The following is a 22,025-nucleotide window of genomic DNA, read 5'->3' on the forward strand; positions in this document are numbered from 1 at the left end:
TCAAAAGTTTTTTTTTTTTTTTTTTTCTCCATTCTTTGCTATTATACCTTGGAATCATTTGAAACAGTTTTTAAACTTCTGTATCTTAAAATGCAACAGAGGAAATAAAAATTAATAAATAATAGAATTGTCTTGTCTTGACAGAGAAACACATGGTAGCTCTCCTTTTTCTTTGCTTCAATTTTAAAGGAGAATAAATGCTCCAAGGGCATAGGTATCATAAGAAAATTGCTGAATAAAACCACAAAGGCTACCAAACTGTATCTTCTGTAATGAATTTTATAGGAACAACTGAGGAAGTTCACATTTTCTATCCACACAATTACCTCCATTTTGGGGGAGTGGGGAGGGGGTTTAGAACATTTCACACATTCAGAAAATTAGTCCTGAGAACTAGAAATACTTCTGTATAATGTGAAACCTTATGCACAGGCAAATCCCATCATTTTGTTTGTTTTAAACTCTGGAGACAATGTTTTTTGAATAGCTCTACGGGCAATATAACTATTTGTCAATCTCAATGACAGGTAATCTATTGAAAAACATGATTTAACTATTATAATTTCTTTTATTAATATAAAGCAAGTATTTAATTATAACAGACAGTTAATCTGTTCTTTCATTCTTGTTTTTTTTTTTTTTTCTCTTTTGTCTTAGACTTGTGTTCATTGTTTTAGCATTTTCTGTTACTGAATCATGTTTTTTAGCTACTTGTTCCTTATCAGCCACCATCCTTCCGTTATCTACTTTTTCTTTAATCTTACTTCTTACTGTTTCTTTTCTCTCCTTTCCTTCCACCTTCCCATCCTTGCTTTTTCATAGACCTTTCCGTCTAATTTGTTCTGTTGAGACTTTCTCTGTAGGATTTACAAGTCCTCATTTTCAGCCAGATGTTCTAAGCATATGCCGAGGTGCCTTGTGAATCATGGCTTTACAGATACTCAAATTCTCTTAACATTCCTTTGGCATAGACATGATTATGGAGAAAAAATTTGACCTCCAGTGTAAAACTAGAGTATGTAAAGTACTTTAACCAAGCCTCTGTTATCATGGTTTCACAGTTAAAACGGTAAAGACAGGAGAAAAAAAAAAGGAAGACATTTCTCTTATAACGTACAATCTCAGTCAAAGGCATATGAAATACAGAGCAAAACTGCACTAGACAGTCAGTGAGAAATGCAATGTGTATGAAAGGTCAAAAGGTAGCTATGCAAGTAACTGTGATTAGGATTTAGTTAGCATGACATGTGACTTTGTTAGAAATTTTAAATTAACTATCACTACAGACAGGACCAGGTTATGTAGAAGACAAAAAGGAAATCAAGTAGTCATGATGCATTCAAAGTACCTCTAAATGAGAATAAGACAAATGTCATTGATTCCTTTTAGAATAGACACAAGGAATAAAACTTGCACAGCAGTACACAATGCGAGAAAAGTGAATCAAACACATCTAGAGCATCCATGAGGTATATGGAACTACAAGTTTATGCTGGGTATTCTGGCTGCCTACATATATGTCAATTTTTAAATTCTCTCTAAAAGGAAGAAAGCTAGTAGAGACTTAATTCTGCTTCTTAATGGTGAAAATTGAGCTTTTCAAAAGTAAATTTTCATCATTCAAGAGAACCTTGACAAAAAAATTACCTTCAAAAGCTTAAAATTAATTATGCAATAAGTTAAAAAAAAAAATGCAAGATTTAGGCAATATATCTAGATCCCTCTGAAAGGCCTCATGTCACTCAAAAGAGTCAGAAGCACCTTCCAGTTAATATTCATCAAGAAACTTGCTAAGAATCATTCCACTTTTGCATCCAGACCATTGATAAATATGTCGAACAGGACTGGTGCTAGCTGAGCACTGGGTAACACTGCTGTTGATCACACACAAGTCAGATGTAGCTTCATTCTCTATCACAATTTGAGCTCTGCCATTAAACCAGTTCATCAACAAGCACAGGCTGTCCAACTCACAGTTGTACAGTTTGTCTGGAAGGATGCTGTGAGTTAAGATATCAAAGGTCTTAACAAAAACCCAGACAGATTACAGCCATTGTCTTCCCTTCATCATAAAAGGAAAAACAAATTACCAAGGTAGGATTTTCCCTTTATGAACTCATACTGACTATGCCTGATAATAGCTTTGATCTTTAAATGCCTTTCAATATCCCCCAGGACAGTCTTCTCCACAACTCTTTCCAGGCACTGATGTTAAACTAACAGGTCTGTAGTTGCCTGGGTCTTCTCTCATACCTTTTTTGTAGATGGATATAACATTAGCCAGCTTCCAGTCAGCAGCAGCCTCCCCAAACCCTCAAGACCTTTGGTCTAGCTATTTATTGCTGCCAATTTACATGATAATTCAAGAAACAAGTTGTTTGGGTGTTCTGATAACAAACATTCCCTAAAATAATAAGCAAAGAAAGGAAGATGATGATGGAAGACTTTTTAAAGAATAGGTTGGATGAATCTCTCTGGAACTAATAAAATAAAACTTGAACAAAAAAAAAGAAATAAATAAAAACAAGAGGTAGCTCCTCCAAGAAGCAGTTCTAATTTGGCAGTGAAGGTTACTTGAAAATTCAGTAGTGAAAAAGAAACATTTACACCTCTGAGATCAGGACTTGTGCATTTCTGCTTAGGTTACAGTGACAAGCGCATTGGAGTCAGGAAAACTTCTCTTCAAGATCACCTGAAAGAAGTGGGGAGTTCTTTCGAACAGAAAGTCAAATGTGAAGAATCTGCTTATGTTACTTGTGTGTGTAGAATTTGCTACCTAAAAGTTGTGTGCCATGTAAGTTACTTATCATAAAACTATTATAGTGTATAGTGAGTTAGCACTATTCAATTAGGACACATCTGTGTGCGAGCTCTGAATATCTCTCAAGTTTGCTGGCTCTATTCTTGACAGTTTAGGTGATAATTTCTCAGCCCAATCAAGCAGCTAATTAACAACCAGGACAGAAAGCACAGGAAAACTGTACCATACAGTAACACAGAAGAGGCATTCCGAACAGCTTCCAAATATAATCCTCTTGTAGGATTAGCTTTCTTTTCAAGTGTTTTTTTTTTTTTTTTTTTTTTTCCCATGAAAAAGTTGTTTCAGAAAGAAACTTTATTGTTTTTACACTTATAAGTACCTCACAGCCATGTTCACCTTTAGTGACAGTAATTTCTTGTTCAGATTGATATTCTTCCTAAATGGCAAATTCTTTGAGCGTCAAATGATTATGAGCAATTTCAATGATAGCAATAATAGTCTTCTCACAGCCTTTATATAGGGTTGTTTACCCATTTGTCTTGTCTCATTTCCCCACTAAAGAAAACAAAGATTAAAAATTTCAGTTTTACACTTCTTTTCATTTCCATTAAAATTATTCCTTATAAATACCGCAGATCTTGGGAGTTATACTTCAGATCTTTACGTCAATATTTTTAAGAAAGCCACAAATAAAGAAGAATGCGTTCATTTTTCTCCAGGGTGCACAAACATCATTTGATTTCTTTAATATCTTAATTTAGATAGTTGGGGATGTATCTAGTAAGGACTCCTTAGAGAGAAATTTGCAAAACTTCTCAGATGTGTGGTGGCAAGAAGAGGAAAAGAGACCACACAGCTGTATAAATGCTACTATGGCACAAGCCTGGGAATACTTGTGCCTGAAACACACAGTACAAGCTATCTGCTCTGTACTGTCAAAACTGAAGTGCTTTGGGATACATTCAGAAAAAGGATCTTAAGTTTTCTGCACAGTGCTTTAACTTGTGTACTGCTGAAGGCCCCTCATTTGCAGCTATGGTCTGCCTTTTCACTTCAGCCTTCACCTACTCATCCTGAGGCTAGACTGTGAATATGGTTTTACTTGGTATCCCAATTGTTCTTATCCTTGCAGCCTTGCACTGGTGCACTTTGAATCATTTTTCTGTCATAGTCTCTGAGATAGCGATTCTTTTTGATATCTAACTTAAACTATTTCTTCTTTGTCCCCTTGCCCTGATGCCTTGTAGCTTCAGTTTCTAGCTCTGCACTGATTCCAATCATCACTCCTTCCTCCTGCAACCTCCAAACTGTTGAGTCTATGTTTGAACGAAGTGAATATCAATCATTTTAGCATTTTTAAATGCATATATAATAAATAATAGGTGTGTATGGTGTTTAACACTCAATTAGTGTTCAACACATACATCCTAATTAATTAAATTTCTATTGAAGTCAAAATTGCAATTCTGTCATTGAACAGACAGCACCAAGAAGGCTGAGCAGGTACTGAGAAAAGATATGAACTTACTGAGGAAAAAAAATGGACAGTCATCAACATTATTGTGATTCCCTGCTATATTGGACAGGATAACCCGGAGAAAACATTCACCTGGGGACTATCATTACTTCTCTTCCCATTGGAGTTTTCCCTTTCTCCACCTTTCTCTCCTCCTAAGGTAACGTGGAAGTCAGTGTACACCATCAGCTACAGGTCCCATGAATAAAGCTTTGTGAATGTCAGGCTGCCTCAATTTTCTCTGTGCAACAAGTACCATTTTGTGAAACAGTGAACCCCTTAGGCACCCAAGAACCTTTTCCTCTCATTTTTTATACCAACTACTAAAGCACATTCATTATTTCTTCTTCTTTATCTGCTACATAGGAGCTATTGACTATTTCATATCTTTTGCAGAGTGGACCCAGGAGGTCTGAAAAGATTGATACTACAACAATACATTCAGATGGGTACATTCACATCTTTCCCCAAGTTCCAAACCCCAGAAAAAGCAACAGAGCAGTAATGAAATCAGAAGACATTGTGGCAATAAGTGCTGCCCCTACAGAATGCTATGGGACACGATAAGAACAAATCACCTTATTTCAGCATTTGTATGATCAGGAGCCCTTTAGTTTATTGCCATTTGTAGAATTTGCCCTCTGTGGCAACTTTTAAGGTCGGTAAGTTTTCTCCTTTTTGTGGCTATGACCTTCTAGGGCGAGTAACTTGCTTCATATCTCTTTCTGAAAAACAACCAGTCAAGAAAATTCTTTCTTCTCTTATTAAAATCGGGGGCACTCTACTCTCCTAGTTTGTCCTCAAACTTATTACCTCACATTTTAACACTTAGGTCCAAACAATACTGAAAATAAAGGCAGCAGAGTGTGGGGATTTTGCTTAGCTGATTGTCTAGTTGTTCTTCTTCTTTTTTTTTTTTTTTTTTTTTTTGAAACTAAGTGAAGAAAGGAAAGATTAAAGAAAGGAAAAGCAGTTATTCTTCCTGTCATGCAAACATAGGAAACAGTGCTCCACAGGTCATAAGGCTTAAATTACAAAGGTTAAAGGCTGGCTACAGTAACCTCACAAAAGAACACCTTTGCACTTTTCAATTTATATTCTCCCTTCAGTTTACTGAAGGTTTCCTGAGAGCAGTGGCATCCTTTGATCTCTCAAAAAGTTTATTTCGGGGTAGGCACTCCATATATATGTATATATAGCCACCTTTTTGTTCATCTCCAAGCATCCTGCTGTTTTGATTTTTGTTGTTTCCAATCCTTTTTTTAGACAGATATGCAAACAATTTTGTCAGGGAGTGTTGTGATAAAAAGGGAGTAACAGCTAAACTAGAAGAGGGTAGCTTTAGATTTAGATTAGATATTAAAGACAAATTCTTTACTATGAGAGTGGTGAGGCTTTGGAACAGATTACTCAAGGAAGCTGTGGATACCCCATCCCTGGGAGTGTTTAAGGCCAGAATGGATGGGGCTTTGAGAAATATGACCTAATGGAAGGTGTCTCTGCTTGTGGCATGTGGGTTGGAACTAGACCTCTTTAACGTGACTTCCATACCAAACTATTCTACACTTCTATGATTCTGTGCCCTTTCTGAACAGACTAAGCTGTCCTATCTGGAAAGCATGGAATGTCTTCCTAAAATGGCTCATTAACAAATTTCACAAGGATGCAAAATTACTGATACTGTAGATAGTCAGATGTAGCTGACAGGCAGCTGAACAACACCTAGACAACAGGCACCTGAAGCTAATATGGAAATATCTCCAAGTGGCCATGAACAACTACGTGCATTCCCACTGTGTGAAATCCATGTTTGTGAAAACTAAGATCTTTGCAGGTGATTCCTTGAAGTAGAAATTTGCAAATCATTTCAAGCAATTTTTCCATCCTTAACGATAGCATATTAATGTTTAAAATTGTACCCTGATAACCATATCTACTGAATTCCATGCAAGATGAAATTTCAGTGCAGTACCATTTGATAAAAGCAGCATTTAGTTAAAATATCCAGAACTTTTGTAGCTAAAGTAAATCATCAACTTTTGTTATGTTAGAAGCTGAAAATGAGGATTATTGGAGCTGGTAAACAAGGATTAAACAATGAGGAGATCTCTTGTTATTTTGATAAAGACTACAAATCACAGCTGTGCTCCCCCCATCAGGTATAAAATTATAACAACTAAGCCTATACAGTTGTCCCTTACATAACTCTCTTTCTATACCTCATTGCTTATGAACAAAAGCTGGCCCAGAAATAAATGTTAATACAGGTTTTAAATTTCAATACTTCCAGATATGCCTCAGCTACTCAGACTCCAAACTCTCATCAGAAGCATCTGGTATCTGGCCAATAGTGAAGAGTGGATGAGATGGATCACGAGTTTATCCTAACATGGCAGTGTCAGGACTAATTATGATGAAGAAACAGAAAATGAGAAAAAAGGATCACATACTATAAAATAGAGTATGTCCTGATAGGCTCTACTTTGCTAGATAACAGCAACATTAAAAAGTAATTTCTGTTCTGAAATATCACAAATTACACTCAGCACCCTTATTGGGCTTAGAAACCATTAGGACTAAAGCAAGATACTAATTACATAAAGTGTGTCACTGTTAACTGCAAGTCACAGTGCATGTTCCTGCAGTCAGAAATGTTGAACAAAGCTTGCTGGATGTGACAGCTACGTTCTCATCCCTGCACTTTCATGTGGGAAGGCATCCATTTTCAAACTAATACTAAAATATCAGTAGAAGCTACCACTCTCTTGAGATGGCTTCCTCCAAATGGTGATTAAAATAGTTTTTCCTTAACCTTGTAACAGGAAGCATCTCAGATGAGCAACACAGACACAGACTTCAGGTGTGAAGGAATACAAAGGAACAGAAGTTGTTTATTCAAAATTGAAGTGGAGTTGCAGCTTTTCGCATGAGGTGGTAGAGTTTATAAAGGATACCCAGACTTCTGTAGATCTCCAAAAGGTGGAAAATTGACCCAATATTTTTAAGTGGTTGAGCAGTTCTTTTCTCATCTAGGATTTCTGGGGTCTTTACAAGATCTTTACAAGATACACTTCTATCCACTCACCATTCATTTGTAATGGTCTTTGCACAAAGTGCTACCTCTACTGCCTCTTATTCTTCTTTTTTCTTTTAATTTAACTGTTTTTCAAATTCTTAGCCAACGGTACCATTACAGAAGATAAATGACTAATGATCAATTTTTAAAAGATTATAGGGCTTAAATCTTTGAGACAGGACACAGAAGCATGTAGTATGTAATTTTATCTGTGAGACACCTATTTTCTATCATTAAACTACACTATATAAAAGAAAAAAATACGCTGTAAGAATAGTTATTTCGTCAGATGAAATACTCAAGGATTTTTAAGGAGAGAAAAGAGCAAAATCACATGCTGTAAGATTTTAACCATGCAGGAAAAACAAACCCAAACCCTTTTAGAACATCGTTTTAGTTATGGAGTGGTATTTGTAGAATGCCTGAATGCATACAGGCACAAGCTTCCTAATGATTAGCACAGTTTCATTGGCAGGCTTGGCTGCAGAATCACAAAGCAAACATAAATTGCAGCAAATTAGCAGAAGATTTTTTTTTTTTCTTTAAGGAAAGAAACTTTAATGGATGTTTTGCCTGAGGAGCTTGTTTCTAAGGCTTCTCAATAGATGAGAATGCACTGCCAGGATTCACAGAGGCATATAGTAAATTTAATAATGGGCCTATGCCTTACTATGGTTTAAACAGTGGATCCAAATTCAGACACAGGCTCTGCACATTCAAAGCTGGAAACCAGGCATATCAGGGCAGTGAAAGCCTTGGTCTCATTAGCTGCTGATAGTACTCACAGCAGTCTAGAAAGATAGCTGTCTATTTAGAAATCCATCTTGCTTCCAGTGTATTTAAGACACCTTTATCAATAATTTAAATCAAAGCACAATTTGGCCTATAAAGAAGATAATTCAAGCTTGCCAAAGGGAAAAGGAAATTGGGAAATACTCAAAAAAAAAAAAAAAAAAAAAAAGAAGAAAATGCAATATCAGGGTGTTTTTTGTTTTTTTTTTAACTACCTCTGATTGATCATTGTTTTCAGCTCTCCTAATTTAAACAGCTAGAATGAAACAAGAGCTACGTGTTGCAAGAAGAGGAAAAAAAATCCCTGCTAGGAATACTAATACCAAAGCCGTTCAGGTTACAATTGGCAATAATTGCCAGTCTCAGTACTGGAACATTTTAATTTACTCTCAGCCAACTGACATTCAGATAGGTGAAAAATTATTTCCTACTTTTAAAAACATCAAAGAAATTGCTTCCAGTCTGATCATTGCAATTGACAATCCACTGCATAAACAGAGGGCAAATATCAGCAATGGAGTGAAACAACTTTTAGAAGTGATACTTAATCCTGATAGCCACAACATCACTACATGCTTATTTTGCTGTCTGTAGAATTGACACATATATTCTTACAAATAAATTCATTACTGCCTGCCTTAAACATTAATAAGAATGGGCAGCATGTTACAGAAACAGTCATCGGTGATTTCATAGAATAATTCATGGGAAAAAAAAGAGGCACATAAAAATAGGCATTGTATTTGAATAATTATTTTGCTAGCATCACTCTTTTGTAGCATAACTATGACTGCTGAACTCAGGTCCCACATGTCACAGTATATTTCATGTTTTTCAGGAAAAGGTATGAAATATTGCTGCTAGTTTGGAGTGGATGAAATTGTTCATCATTACGTTAATGCTGACACATCGTCTAACGTTTGGCAACTTTTCCTTGAAAAGTTACTCTTTTCAATTTGTTGGGTCTGGAGAGCAGGAATCACTTTCTGTATATAATACTGCACTGTTTTATGTGTTCCACTTACATCGCATAGGAATGAATCCCAAGCTGATTCTACCCATGCTGATAGAAAAGCCATTGTGGACAATGGACAGGGAACACTTCACCACTGAAGTGTATTTGAGAATTGTGATGATTATCCAGGTCATTATAGGCTGAAGAAAACTTTTGATTTCCTCCTTGTTCCACGTTCTTCTTCATTTGTCTTGTTACCCTGGGGGCTGGGGACAGAGAGGAAGCTTCCCATTCCAACAGCACCATTGCATTCTATGTTTGTAAGGTAATTACACTGGCTCTCTGTAGATATATTGAATTTTGACCTAGGGCCCTTTTATGCCACTGCAATAGGAAAAAAAATAAAGGTCTTCAAGTGCTTGAAAACAGCCTCAAGTCCAGTCATAAATAACTACAGAGAATTACTAACTAAATGTATACTAAGCAAAGGGAAGAGATAAATCACGTTTTATCTAAATGGAACAAAAGTACTAATAAATAGAAGTTTTACAGAACAGATGGCAAAGGAAACAATATTGTGAAGGTTTTCCTTTCTATACCTGATGTACACTGAACATGATAACATGATCACATTTTAAAGACAGGTTAAGTACATGATAAATTATATATTAAATAGTTGAGCAAGAAACAACCAAAAAAAAAAGCGGTTGCTTAAACAAGAATATGTGTTCTTCTTAATCTTTAAACACTTTTCCCATATCTGTCCATGGAAGAGTGGTATATAATAGCTAATTATTTTATTTCTTGCAAATATTATTTAATTTAAGCTTTTATTTTACTTTGGTTATTTTATTTCTACAGTGAGATTTACACAGGATTTTACACTAAAAAGCATGAGTAATGTGCAATGACTCCTAATAACACACTGGAGTGGATTATCATGGTTCCCCTTTGTGCACTGGCGGCATACAACCAAGATCATAATTAAAGGATTTCTACCACCTGTCAACTTGAAGAACAGCTAAACCGCATATTTCCACATAATAATAAAGAAATCTAAGATGAAAAAGGAAATGAAGGTTAAATCTGGAAGGTCTCTGGGGACCTCTGAGCTTTTTTCTGTACGTATTTTATCATTTCTACTTGCCCAGAAAGATGGAGGCTTTTTCCAGTTAAGCTAGTCCATATAATGAAATGCCTGCATTTTCATATAACTGTTTAGAAAACAGAACATCGGCGATGTGGAAATTCATATTAAACCTCATCTCTGGATTTATAGTTTTTTCATCATTTTCCATTCACACAGATGCAGAAAAAAAGAAATAGACAAATTGTTCAGACTGTCAAAAGAATAGAAAATTAACTGAGAATTTTAAAAGACATCTTAATGTGAAAAGGCGATTACTGATATATAAGTAAGAAGACAGGGAATGATTTTCCAAAGTGCTGTTACTTGTGCTTGATTAAATTTTCCATTTCCCTGTTTTGCCTTTTTTTGTTTGTTTTTAAAATGTAATTATATTTCAAAAGCATGACAAAAAAGATTTCTTTAGAATCACTTAACAATGACATGAAGGAACAATTTAAATTATCATTGAGAATATCTAAAATTAATCTAGAATTATACGCCTATATAAGACCTTTGTTATAAATAGGTGCCCTTTTATTTTTCCTCACATAAGCAAATATACTACATTCTTTGCAGAATATTTACAGCGGGGTATTATTATTTGCAAGTGTATGGATGCTTCACAATAGTCCATATTTCATTTTATTTAAGCTTAAAAACGAACATGGCTGTGTACAGACATTCTGTGGCATTTTTTCCCAAAGTAGTTTATTATTAAATACAGGTAGGCCTCACCAGTTCAGAAATTAAAATCACACAGAACTCTACTCCAAACTAACTTGTGCTGTCTGGAAGAACTTATGACCTAAGGCTATAAAACTGCCAACACTTACATGCAAGGTTATCGTTCCCTACATCCTTCTACATTCTCATACTCTCTCTCCTATGCTTTCCAATTTTACAAACGATTTAACATACAAACTGAGTAAGATTAGTAATCTATTAATAGCATGTCCCTCATCATAATACTACTTTCTGGTGTATTGGGCTAAAGATGGAGTTTTGCAAGACCTTGACTTAGAAGGCAGAGATCCCTAAGTTTTATGAGTCTAAAGTTTGGTTCCACTGCACTGCACCCTCCTCCCCCTCTCCCCGCTCCCCCCACATAGCTGCCTCTGTTGTGTCAGTGATGCTGTATTGTATGAAATGGCTTAAATATTGTTAAGTGCCACCCTTCCCCCCACTCTGATTGACAACCCTATTTTGGAAAGTGTCTGCAATCAACAATTTAAGGAAATTAAAAAGGAAAAGGAAAAGGAAAAGGAAAAGGAAAAGGAAAAGGAAAAGGAAAAGGAAAAGGAAAAGGAAAAGGAAAAGGAAAAGGAAAAGGAAAAGGAAAAAGGAAAAGGAAAAAGGAAAAAGGAAAAAGGAAAAAGGAAAAAGGAAAAGGAAAAGGAAAAGGAAAAGGAAAAGGAAAAGGAAAAGGAAAAAGGAAAAAGGAAAAAGGAAAAAGGAAAAAGGAAAAAGGAAAAAGGAAAAAGTAATAGACTTCCTATTTTTGGACAGTTTTTATGTACATTAACAGGAACTTTAATTTACCACTTAGGATGCTGCTCCTGCTCCAGATACAGAGGAGATCATACAGTTTTGACTTTCCTCCCTGACATTTTCCAAGACAATAAATTAAATATTTTTTTACAGCTTTCTAGCTATAGCAAAATCTCAGTCCCACTTTCATTCAGAAATTCCTGGGGAATTCCTAGAGAAGCAAGCTGGAGAAATTCCTAATATAATTTGTCTATCTTTTGGTCAATAGATTCAATAAAATCTATAGTGCAGAAATAGCAAAATTATGAAAAATACCTTCTCTGTAAGTCTGAAACCACAATAAACTGCATTTCTATTATAGGCTATCCTATTATAGTACTCAGAAGCCTTTCCCTGTTGTTTGGCATACTGTATCATCCCCAGGAAAAGGTTAATCTTCAGTGAAAATATCATCTCTTGGCCCTGTGCATTTGTTGGGGTTAGAGAGGAAATGTTTTCTTTGAAGTTGGCTGTCATCCCAGCAAAGCTGCATTAAGTAGTTCAAATTAAATATCAGTAGTAATACACATTGGTAGCAAGTAGAGGCTAGAAAGATAAAAGTTTTGGGGTAGAGTTTCAGGGAGAAATAGGCTTACTATTGCTAGTAAAATGTTCTCAACATTGTGACATTTGGAAGTTTTCAGCCCTCGGTTGTACAGAAATAAAATCCACTTGCTTCTGAAAGCATCTGAACTTGATCTGACACACCACTACAGATCGAGCAAATTTGAAAACATTTTCCCATTTTTCATTTATTCCTGGTAGTGCTTTCAATTAGAGAGATACTATCATTTTGAATATTTTCCTGCCATAAAGGCTTCCCTTCAGGGATTACAGAAAGAAGCCTATTAAAACGCATTCCTACCCTTTTAGCAGACAAAAGTAAAGGAAGAAAAGACTAAGTATAGCAGGAGGGAACGGAGCTCAAGGTTAAGTTATAACTTGGCAAAAGAAAACAAGCAGGTGGAAGAAGGTCAGCAAATGGCTATGTGGACTTCTGAACATCCTTCCAGATTCTGCATAAAATTAGGGGATTCCCCCCCCCAAAATTTTCAGATATTCATCACCTTGGCTGAATTACTGGTACTTAGGAAGCTGAAGCTTGTCCTCTACCTATGTTCATATCAGACCTTTACCACATGTATACTGAGCCTGATATCCTGAGCAGCCTTGAATCTTCTTTGAAACAGCGATATACATAGCTTTGTTAATGCACTGCAAATCTGACTTGTTTTAATTGTGTTGTTTGCTGCTCTTGCAAAATACAAGTATATTTATGCAGGCATTCTGGTGGTTCTGAGAAATACTGGGTAACTGCTGTGTACATCCTGTACAACTGAACAACTGATCTATGCATATCCCATATATGTCCCCTGCAGACATACAAGCCCTTTCTATTTAATATACATAGAAACAAGACAATCCTTAAATTGATTTACTGACCAGGAGAGTGGCATCCAATTACTTGAAAGAGAAAGCGTGAAGGTAGCTTTAATTACAATGATACCTCTACAATATAGGGAATGGTGAAAGACAGGAAAGGTCTTTTGTCTTCTCCTGATGTAATGAAACACTGTGGTGTTTCTGATTCCCTGCAGGAGACTTGAAAGTCAAAAACAAGCATATGAGCTGTCCATAAACCTATTTAGATATGAGACAGCACCTACAATTACAGTTCATGAAGTTACAAGGAAAGTGTACTTTCAGTAAGGGCAGCCTGGTCTAGTATTAAATGTGGAGGTTGGAGGCCCTGCCTGCAACATCAGTTCCTACTTAGGATCTCTGGACAGGAGGAGTTGCCTACCACAGCTGATACTTCTGAGTGACATTAAGTTCCCAAATTCAAAGTTCTCTGTTCTCTAGGTAAAATATTTTGTACAATCCAAGCATCAGCCCATTGATATGACTGGGATTATTCTGAAGATTTACACTGTTTAAAAGGGAGAGAATTTTAAAACAATATTCACTAAGAGAGGACTTCCTTATATGGTAACACAGACTCAGAGCTTATGATCGTTTGCAAATGGTATCTGTAAATATTAATGCTTTTTGACATTGTATATTGTATGTCATGCATTTTAAGTGTTTTTTAGTGCATGAATGTTTACAGTGAAATGAAGTGCTTTTTCGTATGTCTGTTTCCAGTTGGAAATATGACTTCATTACAAAGAGCGATAGCTTAAAGCTTAGCAGCATGAACATTCCACCAGAATCAGCAACAAACTGACAAATGTCCTTAATACAACATTTAAATTGGCTTTGTGGGCACCAAACAGTTTGATGAGCATCAGATGCTCTTCGCTGCTTTTTCTTAAATTCCAGCTTTCCCAAGTACCCAAGCCGGGTGTTGACCACTCACTTTTGAGTGTGCAACAGTTTTCCTTAGGCTAGGACTTTATTTTGTAGTTGGCTTCATTAAACCAGCAGACATTAATACCTGATTAAGTTCTTTTACTCACAGAAGTAATGCTTCCAACAGTGTTTTTTCATAGTTACTATGAATCCTGCTTCCTTCTTACAAAATTTCTTGAAATACCTAAGCAGTATATTTCAGTATCTAAAGGGGGCTGTAATAAAGAAGGAGACAGGCTCTTTAGCAAGGTCTGTTGTGATAGGATAAGGAGAAATGGTTTCAAACAAAAGAGGTGAGATTTAGACCAAATATTTTTTGTTTGTTTGTTTGTTTTACATTTTTGTTTGTTTTTACAATAAGGGTGGTGAAGCATTGGAACAGGCTGCCCAGAGAAGTGATGGATGCCCCATCCTTGGAGATACTTATGGCCAGGAGCTGTCTGATCTAGCTGTAGATGCCGCTGTTCAGTGCAGGGAAGTTGGACTAGGTGACCTTCAAACAATTTTATGATTCTATGCAAACAGTTACAAAGACTTTCAAACACAACATCAGTATATAACATTTATACGCCGCAGTTAAAATGAGATATTCAAGGATCTTAAGTATCATGTGATATTAAGAGAGAATAAGCACACTAGGAAGAAAACCAAAATTTCATTCAGAACAGCCTCCCAGCTCCATCTAACCAGCAGTTATAAGTGGTCAAAAAATAGGTAACAATACCCATCCTGTAGCATGACAAGAGAACAAAACTATGAAAGGTATAAAAACGTCTGCAAAATTTATCTTACTCTGTGCCTTGCCATTATACCAGCACATGCTTCCATTCTCAGCTGCTGAGGAATTGCACAGATCATTAAATTGGATTTCAGAACACCTTGATTTACCCATGTAAAATTTAGGTCATTTTGTCTACTTTATAAATAGAAGTTTTTACTTTGCCTCAATTTTCTACATCATCTGAGGAAAAAAAAAAAAAAAGAAAACACAGAAGATCTCAAGTTACCATGAAAATTTTGTTTTGTAATGAGTATAAGAGTGCCTTGTATCTATATTGTTACTTGGAATCTAACCTACCTACCTGTCAAGCAAGAATACATGCTGGGGAAGATCAGGTTGCCTTAGTAACCTGAGTCCAGCTGTACAGACTTCAGAAGGACTGAATAATTTTGCTTGTCTGAAGTGTCAACCATCACTGTGCTACGGTAAATAACTTACACATAAAACAGGTATATATTACTAAACTCCTTATAAATACTTTGAGCTCTTCGCATGCTATGGGTTAAAAGAGAGACAAACTGGGAAGGCTTTTCCCTCTTTCTTACCATTTGTGATGCTCACAGCTATCATCTGTTAAAAAAAGCCAGCACTTACTCATTGCTCTTTTTTTTGGGGGGGAAGGGGTTTGTTGGAGAGGAATGACTGACACCATTAACAGAGGTAAAACTTCTGCTTCAGCTGCACCACATGTGACCATTAATCTTGTTTAGAAATCTAACAGTTACCTAACATTTATCTTAATACATATTATTGGAATATTCCAGTTTACAAGACTGTATTAGTATCTTTTAAAGAGAAATGTATGAGAAAGAACAGGGACAGCACTTATCCGCTATTACTGTTACTGTGAATAGTTTTTCTAATGGATTCCAAATTTCAGACCTGAATTGTACATAACACACTATCAAATTGCAATAATTTGAATGTTCTAGAGAAAGGAATCTGACGATACCCAACAGAACAATTTTAATTCCATGAGAATATATTTCATTAACCCCTAATCATTTTCACCTTTATGACACTGGAAACACTTCCAGGATTTGATTTACAAAATTATTACACCATTAATAAGAGAAAGATATTATTGACATACCAAAATTCAATTTAATTACTCCCTTGATTCTTCCAGAGGCAGAGAGAAGCTTGCAATTTTCTGACACTATGTTCCATTTTTAATATTGTGAAATAGAAAATGCCTCTGAGTAGGCCACAAATGTTGCATAATTGCTTTGATCTGAGCTACAAGCAGAGCTATAAAAATATGTTCTGGCTACCTTAAAAGTTTTGTATTTTCTTTTTCTGTATCACGTTATCCTCACTTGAAGCTTTTCTTGCTACTGTTTTTTTAGAAACATTATCACATGTAAGTGACAATGTACAGTCACACGCAAACTTTTTCTTTTTTAATTAGGGTGATCTATATCTTTAAGGAATATGGAAATTACCTATTACCTCACCCAATCAGCAACTCCAGAATTTTTTTGTAAACAAGGCAAAGACTCTAAAAGCTGTTTTCAGACCATCAAGAAAAGAATGCCTGGTTAACTTATGTAATTGATAGATTGAGCAGATGTTATAATGAATAGCCAAAATTTATTTTGCTATGAGATCCATATAAGATAGAGGTGAAAAAACTATTACAGCTGGGCCATCAAGGATTGGAGAATGAGAAAAAAAAAGTTTTCATTTTCTGAGTCATGCTGCTCTAAGCAGTATGCGCTCCCATGTTACATCACAGGTCCCACAGCCTGGTAGCTCAAGGTGCACCCAATCTGGATTAAGATTCCAACAGAAACAAAAGTTTAAAAATCTTGTTTCACAACTATGGTTCACAGTTAGCACTTCTTGTCTTCCTTGCTCTTTTTACAGTTTTTCTAATTCTCCTAAATACCAAGGCATTTCTGAGTTTTCAAGACTGCTTGTGTGAAATCCCACTTCCTTTGAAGATAATACAAATTAGGCCACTGATGTTTGTCACCAAAAATTCCAGATATTCATTACAGAGAAAGATTGGATGAGATAAGCTGAACAAATTGAGATTTCTTTAATTAGTTCATTCCAGAAGCTTGCCCTGTGTTGTAATTGTGAGTAGCTGTCTTTATTTCTCCTGTGTACCATGAGCCTCCATGGCAAAATAATCACATCAAATATTTAGACTGGTATGTTATCAGGGACAGGTTTTTTAATTCTCAGCTACTGGAGATGGAAATCAAATATGTTTTAATGTACTCTGAGGAATTGTGTGTTCTTTTTCTCAATAACAGGTTATATGCTTATTGATAGCTAGCAACTGCCAACACTTGGCCAGGAATATTTTCTATTATTTTGGAAAGTATGATGGAGGGGCTAGTATGGTTACTTTAGGTTTTGGTCATGGATTTAATGAAGTTTCTTCACTTTGTCCAAATCCTCACAAAAACAGCATTAACACTCACACTACATTCTCAGTGTCAAAAGGTCCAAAATATGCCATATCCATAACAGCAAAATCAATTAATAAAAATATATGTGTGTGTGAATAGAGTTTAAATTCATCATTTGGGTAACACTGAGTGATAGTGTACACAGGGATTATATGAATATCAGCTTCTGATTTGCATTTTAGAAAAAGATACTGTGACAGCAGAATGCCTATCCAATGTCAACACTGTTCATATCAACGACTGATCATACCCAGTTACTTGCATAACTAACTGAAAATAATAAATATTCCTTTTCTTTGTACACTATATAGTATGAGTGTAACACAACGTTAAATTTCAGGCATATAGTACTGTAAATCTAGGGAAAGCCATCTGTACATTTCTGAACACAAAATTAAATTACCCCTCCTTGCATATGGATTATTATGTAATTGTTAATTGCCTGTTCACATAATAAAAGACTCTTGCCTCATTCACTGCAAAAATGCACCTGTTCTAATCAGAGCTCTTCAAGGAAGACTGACGTTTATAAAAACATCCATTTATTTCAAAAATTGACTCAATATTTAAATTTTTTAAGGTTCAAAGTATAACCTCAATCTTACTTAATGCACTCTCCAAGCACTACACCAAAAAGAGAAGTATTCAATCCCTCCTGGAATTTGTATAATGCCAAACACTACTATCCATATCTCTCATAAACTTAACTAATATATTTTTATAATGTCCTATGACCTCAGGACATCTCAGTCTATCCTCAGTTAACAGCCAAGAGTATCCACTGTTCGCTGCGTTCGATCTAAGACAATTATTATTTTTTTTTTCCAGAAAGATACATGTTTGAGTACTCATCATGCTTTCAAATCAGAGCACTGATTCTCTGCTTAGCAAGAAAATGGAAAATAACAAAATACTGAATCCACTCTCATGAAATCATATAATTTCCCCTCTGTAAGTCCATGCTAGATATTCCTAATTGTCCTCTTGTCTCTACTATGTTTGGAAATAGCTGCCATGTTGATCTTTTCTATTACATTCCCTGGAAGTAATGTTAGTCTGTAGTTTCCTCCTTCTTGAGGACAGCACTTCCTTTTTTTTCCCGTCAATTCTCTGGAACCACTCCCCCCCCCCCCCTCTCAAAGTCAGGACCTTTTAAAGATAATCAAGAGCAAATTCACAGTGATGAGGGAGACACGTGGACCCCTTCAGTTGCCATGTGCATGCAGTGTATATCTTGCATATCGTACAAGTGTGGTCAAGTGCAGTGAAAATGGTGAAGGCTGGTCTTATTGATGAAGATCAGGATGAAGCCATAGAGTACCCTGATTTATTCCTTGTCCTTTGCCATGAGGTCCTTTCACCTCATTTTGTGGTGGGCCCACATTTTCCTGCTCTTTCTTTCAGTGCTGACAGGAGCTCTTCCTGTTGCCATCTATGTCCCCTGCTAGGCTAGGCTTAGGTTATCCTACCTCTTGCTCTGCATTCACGGACTGTGTTACTATATTCCTCCTGGACCACCTGGCCCTGCTTCCACATTTTGCACACTGCCTTTTATAAGGTCTGTGTTTGTCAGCAGCAAGCAGGTGCTACTCCAGACTTGTCACAGGAACCACCTCACTTGATGTGAAACGGATTTGGCATACTTCAGTGCTGCAAAAGTTTGGCATGTTTTGTAGCCTATGCAATTTACTAAAACCTATAGTAGCACTTCATGATTACTCCATCCATTCTGCTCTTCCTAAAGAATGCGGACACAAGTCTAGAGGCATCTAGATGACACTGAGATTATACCATGATTTTTTTCTCCATCCAACTCCTCTCCCCCCATATATCGTGGCAAAAAAATCTTTCTCATTAGATTTGTTTGGCAGATTTCTGGAATGAGAAATAACCTGAGAAGCCAAGATAAAGCACAAAGTAAATGAATCAAGTTTACCAGACTGCATTCTATCACAAAACATCTGCATTTAGGATACATTTGTATCTCATATTTGTGACGGAACATAAAAAAATGACTTATCTGGAAAGAAGTAAGCATTGTTGGCAGCCTTGTACCAAAGATACACTTCTACCATCATCAAAAATACTATATTGAGTTATCCGATTCTATACAGTGTGGTCCACAACACTACTGTACTAGTGAGACTTCATAGACTGATAAATGCTATTTTTATACTACTTCTTCAATATGCCTGATTTGTACTTGAAAAAATAGTTTACAGAATATTCCATTCCAGACATCAGCTACTATTAAAACAAATGTATAGAAAGAGATTTTCCTTTGCTAAATATGAATTAAAATAATGATACATTTCACAGTTTTTAGTTACTTTTGAAAGAACTCAGGTCACAGAAAGCCAGAAGCACCAGCATAAAAGAAAAATAGAAATAATTTTCCTCTGTAGTAGATAGTAGAAGTCTAATATCTTTAAAAACATGCTTTGTAGTATGGCTGATTACTTATATAATTAGAAAGGCAAACTCATAGGAATAAACACAAACCTTTGCTCAAATTTTCTGAAGTTCTCTGATACCACATTTCATTTCTACCATGACAGCAAGAGTAGGAAAGCATGCTAACATGAGTCTTTTCCTCATTTTTTCAAAAGTGGTCAAGAGTAGAAAATTGGAACTCGCATGAAAATCATTACTGCAGCTTTTGCATAATTCATTTTTAAGCCTCTAGTTAGACTTAATCTGAGCCCAAAGCACTTCAGATGATAGTTACAGTATTATTTTAGAGTTTGTCCAAGAAGGTGCATCGTGCTGAAGACTAGAGAATGGGATCAAGACACAGAAATCTAAAATGCATGGCTAGGCAGTCATGCCAACACACTGTTTCATCAGACATTCATTCAGAGAAATGTATACAAATGAAAATAAAAGTGCCTAAAGAAATTCCATTATCATATAGATACAAAAGCATGTAACACTGATATTTCAGATGTGCTGATTTAAAAAGAAAACTCAGTAGTTTTCTTTAAACAGCTACTGTTGACCATCAAGGCTCCTGCATTTCTGCTTCGCTTTCAATTCTGCATAATTCTATTTTGATCAATAAGTCTAGATTGGAAAAAAATGAGATTATGTTGGTGAATCAGGCACCTCACTTCTGACATATTTAAAGTTTTCCTTTCCAACACCAGATGGTTGGTGTATATTATGTAGTTTTACTGAGATGAAATTTAAAAGAACTAAAATACTCTGTATGCTTTTATTATCGAAATGCTCAGTATGTCACCTAAAGAAATCTACAAAAGGAGAGAACAAGGCTTGTCAACTGTTTCACAGTAATTACAGCTCTCATGAGATAATGCTAGAAAATTACAATATAGCTTAAAAGAATAAAATGTAAAAGACTTTTTTCAATCAAAAAAAAAAAAAAAAAACAAATCAGCAAACACTATTTGTAACATTTATGCAAGAAAGAGCTTATTTCAAATGGGTAACCATCAGTATATTAGATATGTAATCAACTATAATAAAAACAAATTCTGCCAGTGTTTAATACTGCACATTGTCCACAATTTATACTGTATATTTTAGTTATTTTTTTCCCATATCCTCACAGATATTCACAAGGTTTGCCAGTTCATTTAATACTGCATATTAAAATAATATAAAGCTTCCGACACTTGCTTGAAATGCTGCCTTAGAGCTGTAGAGCTTTCAAACCAGCACATTTTAGTGTACTTACGGTCATTGCATAATGGTCCGCTAAAGGAGGTCATGCTACAGTCACAACTGAATCCATCCCACTGCTGCAAGCACACTCCCTGGTTTGCACACGAATCCTCTTGGCACGTTGTGCTGGGGCCTGATGAGAACACACAAAAGAAACAGACTTGCACTTTGGCTTCCAACAAATGTGTTTCTCACTGGATCACATTAACAAGTTACCAATATCTCAAACAGAATGAGCAAAGTTACCAAGGAAAAGACACATAAACTTGCTGTTATTTTGCAGCAACATGTAATATTAAAAAGATATTTTTGCTTTATAATTCTACGATTAATATGTCATAAACACATAAAAATGCACAAACTGAAGCAGCATTATTCCAGGTACAGTGGAGACGTTAACTTTATTGCAAGTTATTTGTTAATCTCATCTCAGACCATTAACTGGCTAAATGTTTTCTAACAATTTCAGTATTTTTTCCTGTAGATACATTTCAACCAGCGAAGTCAGATGCCACAGGAAGCAAAGCACTGGGAGATGAAACTAAAGGAAAATAAAGTAAATCCAAACAAAACAAAACTAAGTAACTAAATAAATAAAATGAAGCTACATTTTGTAATAGTTTTAATTCCAGAAATTGCTTTAAATTGTTTAGGTCTGAAATTAAGAGAAGCCTGGATTTTTTTACATGAATGTTGGCAAGTACTGAGTCACATGCTTCAGGGATCCCATGCAGATTTGTTTTTTAAGGGAAAATGAAGAAAATCAGACTACTAATGAACTGGCATGCCAAAATGTGACATACACATGAAGAACAAACTACTCTATTTCCAGAGAACCAGAACTAGACTACTGAAATATAAAGAAATTCAGAAAGGTATGATCAAAGCACTAAAGCAGTCACTGTACAAAACATACTCAAGACTGAAAGCCTTTATGCAAACTCTGCTGGAAAATGAAGGTTCATGTAGCACATTGTTTTAGAGGTGTGAAAGACAAAATCTGAAACAAAATAACACACTTGAGTTCTG

General features: G+C 35.7%; 1 protein-coding gene across 19 annotated transcripts in view; it reads right to left on the reverse strand.

Moving 5' to 3' along the window:
• Positions 1-22,025, reverse strand: part of NRXN1 (neurexin 1) — a 641,583-nt gene that overhangs the window by 307,075 nt on the left and 312,483 nt on the right. For all 19 annotated transcript variants that reach the window (XM_090134782.1, XM_090134781.1, XM_090134773.1 and 16 more), the window contains one exon: positions 21,010-21,129. In XM_090134782.1, coding sequence (XP_089990908.1) covers positions 21,010-21,129 — 120 coding nt within the window. The remainder of the gene's footprint in view (positions 1-21,009; positions 21,130-22,025) is intronic.

Source organism: Phasianus colchicus, chromosome 2 (assembly GCF_987193195.1).
Source record: "Phasianus colchicus chromosome 2, bPhaCol1.hap1.1, whole genome shotgun sequence".
NCBI classification, from domain to species: Eukaryota; Metazoa; Chordata; class Aves; order Galliformes; family Phasianidae; genus Phasianus; species Phasianus colchicus.